The sequence below is a fragment of the Apis florea genome, unplaced genomic scaffold (assembly GCF_048593485.1).
Source record: "Apis florea isolate Af1SG1 unplaced genomic scaffold, ASM4859348v1 contig_3170_pilon, whole genome shotgun sequence".
NCBI classification, from domain to species: domain Eukaryota; kingdom Metazoa; phylum Arthropoda; class Insecta; order Hymenoptera; family Apidae; genus Apis; species Apis florea.
In genome coordinates this window covers 607,249-625,935 of record NW_028256714.1, presented here as the reverse complement: position 1 = coordinate 625,935, position 18,687 = coordinate 607,249, and the positions used below count along the sequence as shown (strand labels likewise).

Here is an 18,687-nt window from a genome sequence, read left to right as displayed (position 1 = left end):
TTACGCGATCTGGTGGCGGTATGGTGTAACGACGTTGTAACACGACAACCGCAGACTTGTATTTAGGCCAAAAGTGGCCACTTCAAGCGCTACTTAGACGAGTGAGCAGTTGCACATTATTGGTATACAAAAAAAACGATTATGACTCGGAGGAAAAAGGGTCAAACGCGCAGCGTACATATTATTATTATACGTATTTTCGAAGAACTTTTCTCATGCGTTTTCGTGTTCTCCGTCCGCTACCCCGTCCAGAATTTATACAGTTCTCCTATGGTTAACGAAACACGCTCCTATATAGAAGAGGAATAGGAAAGATTCTTACTTGTTAATTTATAAAAAACATTATTTTTTTTCTTTTTTTTCTTTTTTTTCTTTTCTTTTTTTTTTTACATAATATTACACGGGGATCTCGAATGCGTTTCCTACGTTTCTTCCACTTGAGATATACATTCGCCAATTTTTAAGTGTAAAAATACTCGTGATACGAATCACCAAATACGCGTTTTTTTCACTCGACCACTATTTTTTTTTTTTTTTTTTTTTTTTTGTATAACTCCTCGTTATATTAGTCTCTTATTTAAATATGCTTAAACGTGCTCTGTTCGTTCATCGAGGATGACTCGATAATTAATTTTCTTTATCTATTTTTTTTTTTCTTTTCTTCTTTTATTCTTTGGAAACTTCGATAATCAAACAGAGAACCAAATATCATCGATCGTACGCTAATATATATATATACATATTATATATATATATATATATCATGTATAATATTGGCAGTCCATTGCCAAATCAGCAACGAGATATAATAATTATAATAATAATAATAATAATAATAATAATAAAATAATAAACAAACAATAGAATAAACTTTTCCGTTTCAAAACGTGACGGAACGAACACCCGGGAACCACGAAGGACTACCATCAAGATCGATCATCGTATGGTCTCTCTGACAATATCAGGCAATATGTGATCGGATAATTAACTCGTTCAACTTCACTTCATATGGACATTATAAACCGGTAAATATAGAATCTTCTCTGTTAATCGTCGCATCCGCGATAGGGATAGGGCACAGGTTATTTCTTTATGTCCCTTCCTTCTAGAATCGCGAATATTTCCTCGCTTCTTTTCAATGTTTCTTTTTTTTTTCCATTTTTTTTTCCTTTTTACCTTTTTCTTTCTTCTTCTTTTTTTTTTTTTCTTATAAAACATAGAGAATGTACGTGTGTTTCTCGTGTACGTGTATGCGTGTAGTGTACATTGATATAGTATAGTATCGTATAAACGCAACAATAATCGACGAACGTTCGTCTGAGAATTTATCATTGCCATTATCCCCCCTCCCGTTCTCGAGTCGTTGCTTCTTTTATTTTCCTTCCTTCGTTTTCATATCTTCCCCTCTCCTCTATTTTCTTACTAGATTTTACATAGTATTTAATATATATATACACACAAGTAAACGCGAGTTGAACTCCTTTTCCTTTAATTCCCTTTAATTTCCTTCTCTTCTCTTTCTCTTCTTTCTTTTATCTTTTTCTTTTCCCTTTATTTCACCTATTTATTTTCCCCTTCTTCTATCTGACGCGTTCTAGACGCGTTTACGACTCTTTCTCACTCCCCCTCCTCTCCCCGGTCCTAAAGCTAAACTGATCCGGCGCGCGCGTGTAGTTCGGCGGAATCGTCATCTCTCAATGAGAGAGCCACTCTCTCTCTCGCGTTCTGGCCGCTCTACTTTTTGCTTATAAATAAACGAGCCTCGCGGTTGGCGCTCTGTGACGTCGGCGGGCCATCGTGCAGAGCTGTGAACGAGGAGGTAAATCGAACGAGGAGGAGGATGATAAAAAGCGTGAAACGGGGGAGATTGAATGGTCGAAAGAGGATAAAGAAAAAAAAAAAAAAAAGAAAGTAGCAAAAATTAAAGAGATAAAATTAAAATAATACGTGTTATATATTAATATAATGTGGTAGGAAAATCGTATACCTGGTGTCTGCATTTACAACCGATATATATCATATTATTTCGGTGTCGAGGAAGAGGAGAATGTTTTTTTGAATATCTTTTTTAAATTTTCGCCGATCACACGTATACTCGTTCTCTCAGTTCATTTGGAAACATTACGTGTGAGAGGGAATTATATAACAATAGGGAGAAACAAACAGAGGGATAGAAAGGGAGAGAAACTAGCGGAGAGACCGATGAGAAAGAGATGTCGACTGCGTGGATAACGATTACGAGATGAGAGGGTAAGGGAGGGAGGGAGGGAAGGAGGGAGAGGGAGAGAGAGAGAGAGAGAGAGAGGGAAAATCTGCGCTTCGCGGACACATCACGAAAATAGAATCGCAAAGTCTGAGACTCGCATTCGTACAACAAAATATAACGCGCGCGCGTGTGTACGTGTATATGTATGTGTGTCACTGTGTGAAGGGTGTCGAATACAGGTTTTTTTAAGTGTATGATGGCATCGAGACACCATTGATTCAAAAAGAAAAAACAAAACGAAATTCTCTTTAAACTTCTCTATAAGATCGATTATTCGCCGCGATTAACCTTTCGATCTGTTTTTCTTCTTTTTTTTTTCCTTTTTTTTACATATCGTTATTTTTATTTTTATTTATTCATTTATTTTATTTTTTTTTTTTAAGAGATAGAGAAGGGTGGAAAGGATGCGTGGTCTGCGATCCGAATCGAGAATCGAACGGAAACCCGTAATACACCGAAAAAAAAAAAAAAGAAACCGAACCGAATCATTCGACGACACGCTAAAAGCTTCTTAAAATCGTACAAAGCACCAGTGCGTACAAATTCACTCTTTCTTTCGTCTATACATGTACCGATAATCACAACATGCCTCTCTCTTTCATACGTAATAATAATTAATTCATCCTTTTGTTCTTTTTTTTTTCTTTTTTTTTTTTTTTCTTTTTACCATCGATGCAGTGACAGAATATATCATATTCATTTTATATATATATATATATATATATATATATTATATTTGTATATTTATATATATATATAGATTTTTTCTCTGTTTTTTTTTTTTGTATTTCGTTTACTAATCCGTAGCAAAAAAACTGGCAGCGGTATGTCGCGATTAACATAAGAACGAGTCTTAAAGGAGAACCACGAATTCACGAGAAATTTTCATTCCCTTTGTTCGTTCGTTCGTTCGTTCGTTCTCCTTCTCCTGCTCCTCCTCTTCCCTCCGTGTTTACGTTTTTTACGCGTTCCCTCACCACGGAAAGAAATAAACGCGTGGTTACAACCCGGCGTCGTATTGTCTTTCTTCTTTCACCTTCACCCGAATCGACGACAACAACGACGACGACGAGCGAATCGGAAGACCGACGCAGCGTGAATTCGCGGACGTATCATCGACGAACGAATCGTCGAACGACGTGGACGACTTTTTACGACGATGAAAAATCACGACGCCGGGTTACCCTGAGACGGCGTCGACGATATCCACAACGAATAATACATCGCGATATTATCGAGCGACGATAACACGTGATTTCTTCCATTTAGCGTTCCTACTTTATACCCTATACTCCTTCCTTTCTTTTCTTTTTTTCTTTTTTTTTTTTTTTACCTTTTTTCACTCATCCTTATCATCGTAATATATATTTAAATATCCTTTCGTTTCTCCTTCGTTTAGACGCGGTTTAATGAGGTCTCAGTGTAACGATTTTATTGTTGCAATTATAGTTACAGTAATCGTAATCGTAGTCGTGGGTATACGCCGGCAACAGGGACGTGGACTCGTGGGGCGCCGGGCAGGGGAGATGCCTGGGTCAGGCGAGCTCGTTGCTGTCCGGAAAGTGGTCGCGGCAGTCGAGGCAGGCGGCCAGGTCGAGCACCAGGTGATGGAGGGTGGGATGCTCGAGGACCTCCGCGTCTGGCAACGGCGGATGGCAACGGGGCCTCTGCTGTCGACCCCTGAACGACCGGTGCAGATTCAACACCACGTCGCAGAACACGTAGCGCACCAGCAACAGTCGTAGGAAATCGTCGCCGAAGAATTGCAACACGCTGGTCTCTGCGTGGACCGGTAAAAGCGCTCGGTCAGATCTCCGCTTAAGAATTTTATTTATCTCGGGGTTCTTTTTCTCTTTTTTTTTTTCTTTCCTTTTTTTGCTCTTTTCACGTTACGACATATGTGTGTGCGTGTGTGTATACATACAGATGATTGCAAAAGTGTCTCCGTTGCGCGCGTGGTAATTTTTTTTTTCTTCGTTTCTTTCTTCTCTTTCTTCCTCTTTGCTTTGGAGAGTTTTGTTGGTGGTAGTGGTGGTGGTAGTGGTGGTGGTTTGGGATGGTTTTTTCTTTTTTTTTTTTGGAAATTAAATTACTCTTTGAGGCTCTTCGAGGTGGAGGAATTTCTTTTTTTTTTTTTTCGAAAAGTGAGATATTTTTATAGTGGTGGCGTTGGTTGGCGTTTCTCTCTCCGTAAAATTCGTTAAAATTTCGAGAAAAGGAGGAGGAGGAGGAAGAAGAAGAAGAAAAAAAAGAAGATGAAAGAGAAGTGGGAGAATAAGATAAAATCGTGTAAATTTTAAATCAAGCAACCTATCATAACAGATCAGGGACAAGATCGATTTTACGGACGAGACACCTTTCGAACACCTTCTGTACGCTCGTTCGTTCCGTTTTCGAGGAATTTTGACCTCCTTTTCCCGGCTCGAGCGATTCGATTTCACGATCGGGGACGTCAGTTCGCCGACTCGATCCTTTTCCCTTTCCTCTTTTTCCTTTCCTCTCTTTCGTAAATTTTTACGAAACTCTCGCGCGCCCGGTAAAATAAATTTTCGCGATTTTTCAGGAATGCTCGCGATAAGTTTATCTCTCGACCTCGATGCAGAAGAAGGGTTAAGAAACTTCTCGCTGGGATTACGTAAGCGTTGATAACCCTTGTACCAGATAGGAGGGGAGCGGGAAAACCCGCTAAGGTATCTCTCTCCCTTGGCTGAGTCTTTTCGATTCTCCAAATTCAACGCCGTCCGAGTCTTATCCGCGTGAAAAACGAGCCTCTCTCTCTCTCTCTCTCTCTCGCGTTTCTGGCACTGTTGCATTCCGTTTTAATAAAGTCTCATAGGTGATTAAATTTTTTATCGTCGTAAAAAAATTTGTAAGAAGAATTTGCGAAGAGAGAAAATGGAATTTCATTTCTCTTCTTTTTTTCAAATAAAAGGGATATACGTATGATGATACGGTTTAGAGAAGTTCGTTTTTCGTGCGTTAAGTATAAGCTTGGTAGATATTAACTTGATATTAACTAATTATATTTACGATCTCAGATACTACATATATTCGCTATATTATAACCACAAAATCGCTCACTGACGTCCGCGATCCACTCGAAAAATTTTGGACGATGATGGACGGAAGGAGACAAATTGGCCGACAAATTTGCATATTACTGTTGCTGCTGTTGTTGCGTTACTACTCAAGAGAACCCAGTTGTTATTTCGTCGTTTCGAAGTTTCGAAGCGAATTATCTCGATAGATTGGATGGTCGGGTGGGTGGCCCGATCGATCTCGGTGAAACTTTCCCCGCGAAAGCGAATTAAACGTATCCGCGCGAAGCTTTGCTTAACGGCTATTATAGAGAGAAAGAGATAGACAGGGACAAAGGGAGCCACTCGTACGTTCAAAACTCGCACACGACATATCGCTGTCGCGGGAGGAACAATGGAGAGCCCCTTTGTAGCCGACCCTAGATCACGCGTCTAGGAGGCGAGATTGCCGGTTCAGCGATAAACACGGGTTGGATCTAGGCCAACTCTGTTTATCGTTCGAACGCAATTGTAAATCCCTTTCACCGCGTTTCTGGCTACCGGTGAACGAACCGAGATGATTTTCGAGCGTCGAGAATTCCCGCAATAAGACACACCTTCTTCTCAAGTATTTTAAAATAAAAAAAAAAAAAATAAGAATAAACGAAAAAAGTTATACTCTCAACTCTTTCAATTCACCTTCGTTCAATTTCGAAAAGACAATGCAATCGTCAACAAGAGTGGAAAACTTTTTAATATTATCTAAGTATCTATTTTGCGTATAAACGATTGTAATTAAAATAAAATATGATGAATACGTTACATTTCCGTCAAAAATAATTTCAATAATCGTAAAACAAGAGATATATTAAAAAGTTAAAGTTAAATATTCGAAAATCACTCTGGTAAAAGCAACATTCTCATCCGCCCAAGTCGAACGATCGAATATGTAGAGCCAGACCCGAGCCAAGAAAGTTTCACCGATCTACCCATTCCCTTAACCTATCAAATTAGAAGAGAAAGACAGGCAGAGGCTAGAAAGAGAGAGAGAGAGAGAGAGAGAGAGAGAGAGAGAGAGAGAGAGAGAGAGAGAGAAATGGAACAGAGGCCGTGTCAGGCAACAAAAACAACCGTGTCCTGGATCCTTACCGCATCTGGAGTGCGTGACGAGCTGACAGGCCTCGATGAGGAATCGCTCGATGTAACGCTGGCACCGCTCCCAGTGGTGCACGGCCAGGCTGCCGATGTTGCATATAAGGCAAAACGCGGCTAGGGGGGCGTGGAGAAATAGAGTGAACAGGCTGCCACTGTGTCGAATGTCGCGTAACGTGGGCGGCGTGTCCTGAGGCGACATCAGCACCATCAACGGTTGGCCGAAGTAACGGGGTATCTGCTGGAATACGAAGCTGTTGTCCGAGTCGACGACCACGAACAGAGGTTTCCTCGTGAACGGGTAGAGGTCACCCGGATATAGGCAGTGCGGTTCCTTCCCACCTGTCGGCCTCTTCCCGTGCTCCGGGTCCCTCTTGCTGCACGTGGAAACGCCACCCAGGTCGTACCCCACTGCAAGATCGGAAGGTTTATCAACATCGTGCGATTCAGGTTTCGTGGCGCGAAAAGAAACCCTAAAAGAAACTTTTCCACAACTCGGACAGATTTGTTCTAAAAGTTCGAAACCTTTCGATTCGAGAGTTTGAAACGTGATTATTAAAAATCCTTTAGAAATTTAAACGTTTGCGAATTATCGAATTACGAAGATTACGAAGATTAATCTTCTTTGTACGAAAGTTGAAAAATACACTTTTCACGAACGATTTAAACGAGTATTTTTTTTTTTAAGCGCGAACCGTTTAGGTTATGTTTAGGCTCGTTCTCGCGTGGTGGCGTTCCTATAAATAAAGCGGCGATCAGTTGTATCGGCCGTTCACGCGCGGCCGGCTCGAGCTTCGTTTCGAACGAACAATGAACAGGGAAGATCGTCGGACCGTGTCGCTTTTTTTCGAGACTCCGCCGCGGCTCGCTCGAAATTGGACCGTTACCAAAATCGTTCCCTCTATCCTTGAAAGATTTATTTGCGCCCGGACTAGATCGCAACGCGACATTGTAATTTGTATCGCGCTTTTTTGGAACGGGCCAATTCTGCTTTTAAACTCTGCCTACTTTCCCGCGCGTCTGACCATTGCTCTCCTTTTCCACTAGAATTAACCTACATAAACAAGTCGCAATATCAACAAATCTATTTTTCTCTCTTCTCTTTCTTCCATCAAATTTAATTCCTCGTATACGTACGAATATACGAATACTTTAATCTTTAAAAGCAGATTCAGTACAAAAGTGAGCTTTTCTTTTTTTTTTTCTTTCTTTCTTTCTTTTTTTTTTTTAACAAGGCTAAAAGCAGAGATTTGCCGGAAAGGGAGGGGGAACAGGGAGAAGAAACATGGCCAGAGGGGTTTCTTCGATATCGACGCGTCGCCACGTATTTCGATATTGATTGCAAACTTAGAATCCAGCGGGCCGACTGGTTGGAATCTCTACCGCGGAGTGACCTTGGCACGGATGCGCTACTCTACTTTCGTTGAAAGACCGTTTTCGCCTTCTCGGCCGGCGCGGTAACCCCACCGCGCTCTGAATAGCGGCTTCCGAGCGTTCCTTTGGTGGTCAGCTCGCTGAATTTTTCAACATCGTCGACCTTCGGTCTCGAGCCCAATCTTTTTTTTCTTCTTCCTACTTCCTTTTCTTCTTTTTCTCTTCTTTTCCCTCTTTTAGAGCCGCTTTACGCGTTATATTCAGTGGATGTTATATAGCGGAGAGTATATATATATATACTTGGTATTGCGCTATAGAGGAAGAAAAAAGAGAAAGAGAGAAAGAGAGATAGAGAGAGAGAGAGAAATTGGTCGATGATTGGACAGAAATTGGGAGTCAAAATAGAGAGTGGAAAAGAGCGGTTCGGCTCAAATACAGTTGGTGGCCAAGTCTCGATAGCGTGTTTCCCTGGTTCTGATGAAAACGGGTGAAGGTTGTGGATTCGCAGACTTAGTTTTTCTATCTCGATTTCTAAATATTATATTACGAAATATTTTTTTTTACTTTCCTCTTGTTGCTTTCTCCTTTTTTTCGATATAAAAAAAAAGATTATCAAAATGCAAATAATTCCTAGAAAGAGGAACTATTTTTATTATTAATCATTATTTCAATCAAGGAAAAAACTAGCCAGAAGGATGTAAAACTTTTACGATACGCCATCAAAATTTTTTTACCACCGATTTGGTCACTCGATACACGCGACAATATATATATATATATATACATGACGCCTATCTACATGCGACATCGATAAATATCGGATATACACACAACTTAATACAACAAAAGACATCGAAAGCGTTGCGCAACGAACTCTCGTCGTTTAAAACGTTAAACGAATCGTTAATTAAATCGGAATGACGATTATATTCCAGATCGAAAGATGATAGTTTGTCAACGGTCGAACGGCGCGTGGAATATTAGGAAACCATCCAAACGAGCTGAATTTTCTATTTAGTTAATTCAACGGGCACCGTTATAAAGGGTCATGGTCGTGTGCATCTCGCGAGTCGACTCTTGAGATGTCTTCTTTCGATCCGCATAAAACTTTCATGAGGATGGGCACTAATTAAAGACAAGGAAAGAGAGAGAGAGAGAGAGAGAGAGAGAGAGAGAGAGAGAGAGAGAGAGAGGTGGCGTGTGTTCTTTCTGCTACACTCGAGTTGTGTGGTACCTTCTACTGATCTTTTCGCGAATCCAATTAAAGATGTTGATTTTGAAGAAGAAAAAGATCCTGTGCGGAATTTTTTCTCGCGGAACAATGAACAATATTTCCAGGTGTTAACGAAGGGAAGTTATTTTTAGATATAATTCAATTATTCTGAGCGAATTAGGAAGAGGCAGTTTGTTAAATTCGTAGAGTTGTTAGTAGTTTTATAAAATATTTTTGAATACTTAAAATACTCGTCTAAGCTTCTAATTCTATAAGCTTTCTATTCTAGCCAATTATTAGCTTTGACTAGCGAAAAGCAATACGTATTCTAATCTCCGTGTGTAATATAAATTGTATTTATTTCTTTCCTTTCGTATCATTATACTTTTACATTATTTGTCGAAATATAAATATCCAATCTTTTCCAGCTACAATAATTTCGAAGAAAAAAGATAAAAAAAAAAAAAGTTGGAAAAGACCGTCACTCGATGTCTTTGCAACTCATCGCCATCATCAGTTACGATCAAACACTTTCCGGTCTTCCGCGCTCGACTTTACATAATCCAAATACTGTTCGTACTGCCGAACGAAAAGAGCGTTCCTTTCAGTGACTAAATCAACCAAGAGAGCGGCTCGTATGCTCACCGGAAGCCCTTGAACGAATAGAAGAAAAGCGATGGTCCGACTCGGTGTGATCCAATTAGCGACACGCGCTTAAAAGCGGATCCACACTCGGTGTTCTAGCCACCGTATAACACCGTTGCGACACGGCTTATCCTTTCACGGTCGTTTCCGTGTCGATGGGATAGTTATTGCGGGATTTAAGCTTATCGTTATAACGCTCGTTTCGAGACGAATGCGGCAGACGTTCGACGTAAAAAAATCATCGCGAGAATTGGAAAAATACGATACCAAACAACAAATTTCTACCATCGAAGGATCGTCAGAAGAGTAGACTGATAATACCGATAGAAAGCTTATTCTAACTAGATTACCGGCCGAGGAAACTGACCGAAAATGTCGACACGCGTCTGCCTTCAGCTTGGTCGAGCGTGTGATTTGCTTTCGTCGTGCATCAACGACTGCCCTCTATCGTGATAAGTAATTTTCGGCCGATCAACGAGATCGTGTGGAGACCAATCGCCTTTTTAAAACTATTTTCGTTGTCGAGAAGCGGACGCGATTCCATGCTTTGATCGATCAACTGGTTGTTAGTTTACGCCGAGTGTTTCGTTGTGGCGATTTTTAGGTCGTGAAGCGAGGATTTTTGCAAACATTACGCGTACGTATATTTTGACAAAATACTCTACAAAACCAAAAAAATAACACAATGAAACATTCCCTAATTTTTATATCGACGAAATCATAAAGAATCCTACGGATACGAATCCTACGTAATTAAACATTCGACAGCATTAAATTAACCTCATTTTTGAGGTTAGCAAGAAGCAACAAGCAACAATCAACCCGATGAAAGCCTCGAATTCTCTCTACAGCCTATACATATCCTATCCTACGTCTATTCCTCGAAAGACATCGAAGTGGCTCACAGCAAAAAACGGGAAGAACGGCTCAGCCAAGGCTCTAAAATATTCGCGGAAGCGTGATCGGTCGCCGTATCAAAGGGAACACTCACTTTCTTCCGGATGCTTGACGGTGGAGAAGCAGCCGTCCGCCGACAAGTAGAGCAACAGCGCCCCGTTCGCGGGCAGCTCCTTGAAGCCGCTCGCGAGGAATACCTGTACCTGGCTGTAGGTCGGCTTGTACAACAGGTACTTGTGCGGATTGTCCCGCCTCGGGGCCCCGTTCTCCGCGCCCGGATACGCCCCGGGCCTGAACGGCATCCTGCCGGCCGGCGACGCGTCGTGAAGGTGGTTAGGATCGTCCCTCGGCTCTCTCTCCAGGGTTTGAAGCATCCTGAACATGTCCATCGACAACTCACTAAACTTCACCTGGTCGGCGCAATTGCCAACGATCAGGATCTCCTGCAGGGATAGGCACATGGGTGGCGTACGTTCGATCGGGGGCGAGGTCTGTGGACCCAGCCTGTGGGTAAGTATAACCGGGTTCGTGTCCGAGTGCACCACTCCTACGGTCGACTCGGCCTTCACGAACGCCTTGATCTCGTCGAGAACCAGGTTCCACTCGAGTTGATCCTCGGGTTCGTAGGTGCTGGTGTAATCGGCGATCTGGGCGTCGAGCTCTTGGACCAGTTCGCGGACGAGCTTCATCCGGTTCAACAGCAGGCAGACGACGATGAAACGGGCGTAGTACCTCAGCTTCTTCACCATCAGGTCGCTTCTGTCCTCCTTGGCGGCGCGGCTGTAGTACGCGCGGCCGCGGATCGCCGCGTAGAATGAGTAGGCCTCGTGAAGGTAGCTGGTCTCGCTGGTGCGAAGGTAATAGTGGTAGTAGAGTTGACCGATCTTGCTCGCGATCTCGCCGATCTGCCACCTCTTCAGGCCGTACTTCGTGTCGAGTATCGTCCTGGAACAACAATATGTGCAAGCGCGCGTGTGGTGTCACGCGCGCCTTTTATGGTTATTGCTCTGCTGGGCGAACGCTCACAACAAAGTCGTATTAATCACGCTATTACGTTTTACAGCGTTTTCGTCCTGCGATAACTATATATATATATATATATACTTTCTTTCGACGCAAACTCGAACGAATACGTCCACGAATACGTCGATGGAAACGAAAGGAACAAAAGGGAAAATGAAAAGAAGTGGAAAAAAAAAAGAAAGAAAGAGGAAAACAGAAACGGAACACAGATCAGCGATACTTTTGAAACTGGCTGCCGCACGTTTCGAGAAACTTTCCCCTATTGTTTTGTCGAGTATCCTGAAAGAGCGTCCCCGATATTTATTAACATTTGACGCGGCACGATCGCGTGTCTACCTTATGTATACACTATGCATCCACGTGTTACATCGTATTGCACGTACTAGACACCGTACGTGTATATATATAATATATATATATATGCGCGAGGCGTTGTGAATAGCCGGATAGACAATTGACTCTTTGTCGAGTCGCACCATCAGTCCGGCCGGCCCAACTTGATGACACTTTACGATCAAAAGGGAAAGGGACAAAGGGCCGAAGATTACCGGGCATCCGGTGCAACAGAATCGAAAGAGTAAATAAAGACGTGCGAGCAAAGTGTGTGTGTGTGTATGGAAGAAGATTCGAGTGGGCCGACGAAGCAAATTTTGCCAGGTGAGCTCGAGCTATGTAATTTTTAAATAACTTACGTTTCTTCGTGTAAAGTAAGGAAAATTTGAGATATTAAATAATATATATATATATATATATTAAATGATTTAAAAGAAAAAGAAATAATGCTACATTTCGTATTATTCTCGTAGAATTTGGGACTGATGATTTTTCATTGAAGAATAAATCAAGTGAAAGGTCAAAAGATGCCATCAAGATGATAAAATTTTAATAGAGATTATTGAATATAATCCACGACAAACGATAAAGGAGACCGTGTTTCAAAGGAGTCTAAGGTATTCTATAATTGTTCACTAGTCACTTGACATAAATAGAAAGAGCAAAGAAAGTGAAGAAATGGATATTGCGCGAGTTTAAACGTGTACAGAAATCAAATTGAATGAAGACAGTTATTTTAAAATAGATTAAAAAAAAAAATAAATGCCATGGATTATACATTATCTTGAATTCTTATTTATTTCTCCGATTTTTAACTTCTTCAAAAGGATATTCGAATCAATAAATTATTTTAAAACAATGCGATACGCGAATCTGCAAAATATATTTTAAATCTACAAATAGCATTAAATAGATTCGGAATAGGTCACACCAAACTTATACAGTCGTATCTGATCTCTGAAATCGATTCTCCAATTCATAAAGTGCTTAATTTGCCAAATAACCATGAACCACATTTTTTTCTAACTGCTCGAGAAATCTTGCTCGAAATTCAAAATTCAAAGAAAAATCTTGAATGAAAACTTAGATAATGATAAATAGAAAATAAAAGAAACATTCTTCTTTCTAAAAAATTTAACTTTAAAAAAAAAAATTATCCAAAGAACAATTCTATAATAACAAAATTGTATAAATAGTTCCATAAATTAATGCATGTATAAAACAGAAATAATATGTCAACAATGTATCAAGATATCAACCCTCTACGAATCAATCTGTTAAAAATAAAACAAATATTAAATTATTAATACTACGCTATATATAAAATTAATTGTTAAAAATAATTGATAAAAACGTAACACGACCTTGTTTTCAATCCGCAAACTATTTAACAATCCTCTGAAAAATACTCCCAAGAGATATCTGCGTGAAGATCAGAGTACGTAAGCGTAACGGTACGTGGGCATATACTATACGCACACGCGTGACCGTGTTCACTCGCGCGCACGATTCTCTCCATTCACGCTCACGTCACATGGTTGAGCCGAGTGCGTAGGTAAAAGGATCGTGGTCCTTCGTGAACGGTGTCACAACCGATCCCGTTATACATTCCCCTGTGACGTCCACTATTACGTTTTCCACCTATACGTAGGTGCACGCTTGTTCGTCCGCGCGAAGCGACCTGTTCGGCCCTTTCCGGACGAGATCGAGAGAAACACCGAGCACAGTCTATACTCGCTGTTACGTCCTGACGGAGTCGCGGATCGCTTTAAAGGACCTCGTGGCGTGGAGGACGGTGCGCGTGTGATCGATGGCTTCGGCCACGCCAGCGGCCACCCTTGTCCAACGATGACTCACCGTGTGACCCTCCGGTATATTACTCGACACGATGATACGATTTTCTTCTCATTTTCTTTTTTCTTTTTTTCTCTCTTCGTTTATCTCTATCTTTTTCCTTTCCTCTTTTTCTTTTTTCTTTATATCTCACTCACCTGTGCTGCTGTTGAAACTTCCACAACTTCGTGTAGATGTCAAAGGTGCGCCCGAAGTAGCCCTGCCACTGCTTGTGCCCGTATTGTGGCAGATCCCGTAGCCCGTTGAACAGCTGCTTGCTCTTCTCGAGCAGGTGGCAGAACTCGGCGACGACTTTTCGCTCGTGGTCGTCCATGCCAGCCATCATGACCATCTTTTCGGTGAATCGAGATCGCGGCCACTGGCTGGACGGCCCTTCAGACGACGGTCGCGGTGGCCCCGCGTGATGGCGCCTGCCGATTCCGCCACCCTCTCTTCTTGCACTCTGGACACGGACGTCGCGACCAACGCGCCGACCCAATCAATACTTGCCCACCCCGCATCAGGGGGCGCACCGTGCGTACCGTACCACGCCACCGAGCACCACGCCACCCCGCACGCGTCGCAACGTCGACCTAGGACATCTGTCCGCTCCGCCGGTAGACTCGGTGTTAGGCCGCGCTGCGAACAGGGGACCGATCGATGAATTTATTCCGCCGGGTAACTGAAACAGATTCGATGAATCCATTCGGTAAATTGGTCGGTGGTACGTTATCGAGGGTTAAGTCTTTTCGGTGATTTCGTGATGGGTTTTACCTGGGTTGCTTCTGAATAGTGGTAGCTTGTGGGATGAAAATGATGTCGCCACTGGTGTTCTGCGGTCGAGGTGAACCGAGATGGTTTAACTTACAGCGGGATTCCAGGGAATTTTGAGGAACGATGTTCGTAAATGTAGGATTAATCCTTGGAGGGCTTTCTGAAATAATGAGATTTGGTCGATGAAATTTCTATCTTTCACTTGATTGCTTGTAAATTATAGATGTAGATAAGTCAAATTATATTTGTAATATGGAAATAATATGAAGTGTTTATGCATTAATAATTTTTAATTTGAAACTAAGATAAAATAATATTCAAAGTAATTATTTCATTCTCATCCTGGTTTTCCCTCCAAATTTAATATTTTTATTTTTAAAATTGTATCTTAACTTCTTGATTTTCAATTGTCTGTTCGATAAATTTGATCAAAGTTTTTTTTACAGTGATTTACAGTTCGAAAGTGGGGACAGTTGCAAATCTGGGGTGAATGAAGGGGATGGTGCTCGACACTTTCGTTGTCGTGGCTCGTTACGACTGCAGAAATGGTGGGAGTTTTGCCGCCCTGCTAGTCGACTACCGCCGTCGGCGGAGATTAATTAACTAGATAACGGTCGGTGGCTGCGAGGGAACGTTGAAAAAGAAGGTCTAGTAGGGGAGAGTTGAAGAGAGAGACGGGAAAATCTCGTGGGAGTGTGTGGCCACCTTGCAGAAAATGACTAACGATGATCTCAAGAAGATTGGTAGCAAAAAAAAAAAAGGCATTTTCGACTTTTCAATAAAATTTTTTCCTGCAATTTTTATATAAGATTAATTTAATCGTTGATTAATATTAGTAAAAATAACTTATATCTATAACTTTTATAACTTTTTTCAACTTTAAACCCATGAAAAATAAACGAAAATACTTAACTCAATTGAAATCTCAATTTTTCTTCAATTGAAAAATCAAATAGGTGCTCCCAAAATCGTGACATGCTTCGAGAATTTCGATTTTTTATCGATTTGTTATCATTTCATTTTTTAATGATGATGGTACCACTCCTATCAAATTTGTTCGCATATTTTACTAGATAAATAATAAATATTAATATAAGATGAATTTGTATAAATATTAGTATAAAAATATATCACACAAATTCATACATAAAATTTTTTGATATATAGTTTATCATTTTAATTTCAAATTATCTGCACTTCATTTATATATTACAAACTTAAACATTTAATTAAATCTAACTTAATATATTCTATTCTTACTATTGAATTATTTATGTTCATATTCGTTATCAATTTTCCAGTAATAGATGCTTCCAAATTTAACCTAACCTCTTCGTACTGAAAATTATACATTATTTTTGTCAAATCTTAAAAATATATTTTGATTGAAGTGAAATTTGAAATAGCAAATTAATGTATTCGTATGTATTTTTATATGAATGTAAATATATAATCTCAATGATTACTTTTCTATTGTCAATCGAACAATCGATGTATGGTACAATTTATACACTGTTTTCAATCACATTTAAAAAAAAAACAAACGAACAATTAAACAATTAAAATTTAATTTGTAGTTAAGAGATTGTAAAATATAACTGGTATTTATGTACATATGTATACACACATATCCTTCGCTGGGTTCCAACAATACACACAATCCAAAGGAGAAGGGGAATCAGAATTGCACGGGCATCGGTAGCCATGACGAGAGTTTCGACTCTTGGCGTATATCGACTGTGTCGCCTCATCTACAAGTCAATCAGGCTCGCGTGCCAGCGACTCGTGAAGGCGGTCCGGTACACGTAAGTAAGTAGCCGACCGACCGGCCGGCCAGCCGTTGCAATACATATACCTGCGGCCGCTGTCCAATACGAGCGTCGACACGGCCACCTTTATGCCGGGTATGCAAGTATAATGCGAGGCTGCATATATGAATGCTTATGGTAATCCGCGCGCGGCACCAGCCTCGTTTCGACGTTGGCCCGGATGCCTGCTAGATAGACCACGGTCCCTGTCTATTGTTATCGGTCGTTCTCTCTACGTGCACCCGACGCCGCTTTTCCTATATCCATGGTGTTTGACAGCGAACTCTCGATTCTGTCTTCGATATAGACTTCGAGTTAACTTCGAGTTAGCTTAGATAAAGAATGTTATATTACGTTTGTGGCAATTTTTTTGAACGAGAATAAATGATTTATATAAAAGAAATAGTGACAATTAATTGAATTTTATACGTGCAAACAAAATTCTTCATAAATAGAAGATGAAATATAGCATTATGTAATACGTGAAGATACGAAATTCGACTTTAAGAATTTATCTAATCATAGGTTAGGTTTAATAGTTGGCATGGGTCTTTGTGAAGTAATTTGAAAATTTGTTTGTTGTGTTGTTTTACGTTTAACGTGTGATTATTCCCATCAGATTATTACAATGAAAATATTTAAATTCATTTAAAGATCCATAATAAAAAGATCGCGATAAAAGAAGAAAGAACAATGCATAAGAGGAACAATTTTGTGAAAAGATGAAACTATACATTCTCTTGTTTACATTCTTAAAAAATGTTGATGTCATTAATTAATAATATCATTCTTCGATCTATTCTATAGGAATAAAATGATCTAAACTCTGCTTTTACTACATATTCATTACACATTCAGGTAAATCCTATCAAAACGATTAATAAATTGCCTTAACCAATCAAAAATCAAACCACTTTATTCTTCTCCAGATGGTTCTCTATCCTGATCAATTTCAGATTGATTTAACTAAAAAAACTCAGAATGGATTCTAACCGGTGACTCAGTGGATCGATTAGAGTGTGAATCGTGATCGAAACCATGATTCGAGCATATGGTCCTAACCCATAAACTCGAACCCACCGATGGCAGCTTGTCTGCGAGTATAGACGAGCGATCATATCAGGTCGTTAACTGATATTAATAGCAGGGCGCGGTGAACTCCCTTTGTCTGTCATACTCTCTCTTGTTCTCTTTCTCTCTTTTGGACGGGCACTGTCCCACCTAAGGGACCCTTTGCCCTAATTGTAACAAATTAAATCACACGATATCGACAATTCCCTCGGGTGAAATCTGCGCGCGGCCGAAGCGTGCCGCGATTATACACGCCTTTTCAACGCTCTGATCTATCCAAACTATTGTTTCCAATTAAGGGATTATATATTCAGTTATAGATCACAGTTGCTCGCGATTAGAATAAAATGGAGAGTTGCGATTGTTTAGACTCGTGATTTTTTTTTTTATTAGAGTTTTTATCTCAGCAATGTATAATTTGTGTGTGGTAAAAGTTCTAGAGATAGAAGCGAGATTAAATTGAAACTTAATACTCGAATATTTTGATTGGTTGGTATGATTTTTTTAGTTTTAAATTAAAATGAAATTTATTATTCAAATATAACTTAGAAACTTATAATCTATATCATAACTTATCTATCTTATAGTATCTATAGATCTTAAAACGATTTAAACGAAATAAAATTTTTAAAATTTAATTTGTAAATATCTCTATTTCTCTATATAACAACAATGACGAAACTTGGTCATTTTTTGCAATTTCCTCTTTTTTCCAGATTTTTTAACGGGAATGGAGAATTTTTTTGCGAAGCTGAGAGAAATCTTTCTCCGGAATGTCGAGGTGGATTTATAAGCATGCGAATAAACTCTTTTTAATATGCAGCACTAACCTGTTGAATGCATTGTGTTCGTGACAAGCAGTGATTACATTTGTTCTCCCGAGTTAGATACATTTTTTATCATTTCAACGATCGTGTTACCGATGATAACCGCGTTAACCGCTGCTCGGTATCGTTGTAGATCAAGGTTGTTTTAATATATTACTTTCTGGTCTCGCGGTTAACTCGATGAAAACGAACCAAAAGAACAATGAACAGGGAAACCAGGAAACTTTTTACGGTAACTAATTCCTCTCATAAAAATTCCTTTCATATCTCGAATAAAAATATTCAAGCAATCGTTACTCCTGTTATATTTCTTATGAAACCGTCAAAAATTAATCATCTTAATTAAAAATAAATTTATATTTCTATTTCTTTGAATATAAAACTACAAAACGAATGAAATATAAAAATATTACCAATAATATTAATAATTTATTTTTTTTTCTTCTGTACAAAC

General features: G+C 39.9%; 1 protein-coding gene and 1 long non-coding RNA gene across 4 annotated transcripts; one reads left to right on the top strand and one right to left on the bottom strand.

Annotated features, from left to right (window-relative positions):
• Positions 1-3,676: 3,676 nt before the first annotated feature.
• LOC100872291 (protein SCAI) lies at positions 3,677-16,183 on the bottom strand. 3 transcript variants are annotated; one of them, XM_086909936.1, is made up of 6 exons: positions 16,155-16,183; positions 14,528-14,687; positions 13,912-14,435; positions 10,659-11,509; positions 6,433-6,846; positions 4,014-4,332 (listed from the first exon to the last, which is right to left on the bottom strand). In XM_086909936.1, the coding sequence occupies exons 3-6, from the start codon at positions 14,103-14,105 to the stop codon at positions 4,151-4,153; spliced, it is 1,641 nt and encodes a 546-aa protein (XP_086766062.1). In that variant the 5' UTR covers positions 14,106-14,435; positions 14,528-14,687; positions 16,155-16,183; the 3' UTR covers positions 4,014-4,150. The 3 variants fall into 3 exon arrangements, with proteins under 3 accessions (XP_031771892.1, XP_003693049.1, XP_086766062.1); XM_031916032.2 differs by lacking the exons at positions 4,014-4,332; positions 16,155-16,183 and adding an exon at positions 3,677-3,946 and having other exon boundaries at positions 14,528-14,682; XM_003693001.4 differs by lacking the exon at positions 16,155-16,183 and having other exon boundaries at positions 3,677-4,046; positions 14,528-14,676.
• On the top strand, positions 11,192-12,697 carry LOC105735231 (uncharacterized). Its single transcript, XR_001111910.3, has 2 exons — positions 11,192-12,244; positions 12,394-12,697. It is a non-coding gene; the product is annotated as an uncharacterized LOC105735231 (long non-coding RNA).
• Positions 16,184-18,687: the final 2,504 nt, after the last annotated feature.

Bases quoted from the DNA above. Each gene is read 5' to 3' on its own strand.
- LOC100872291 (XM_031916032.2), bottom strand. From the start codon at position 14,105: ATGGTCATGATGGCTGGCATGGACGACCACGAGCGAAAAGTCGTCGCC. The intron at 6,847-10,658 runs GTGAGTGTTCCC...CCGATCTTGCAG, and splicing joins CGTCAAGCATCCGGAAGAAA to TGGGGTACGACCTGGGTGGC. The intron at 3,947-6,432 runs GTAAGGATCCAG...CCGGTCGTTCAG, and splicing joins CGTCACGCACTCCAGATGCG to GGGTCGACAGCAGAGGCCCC.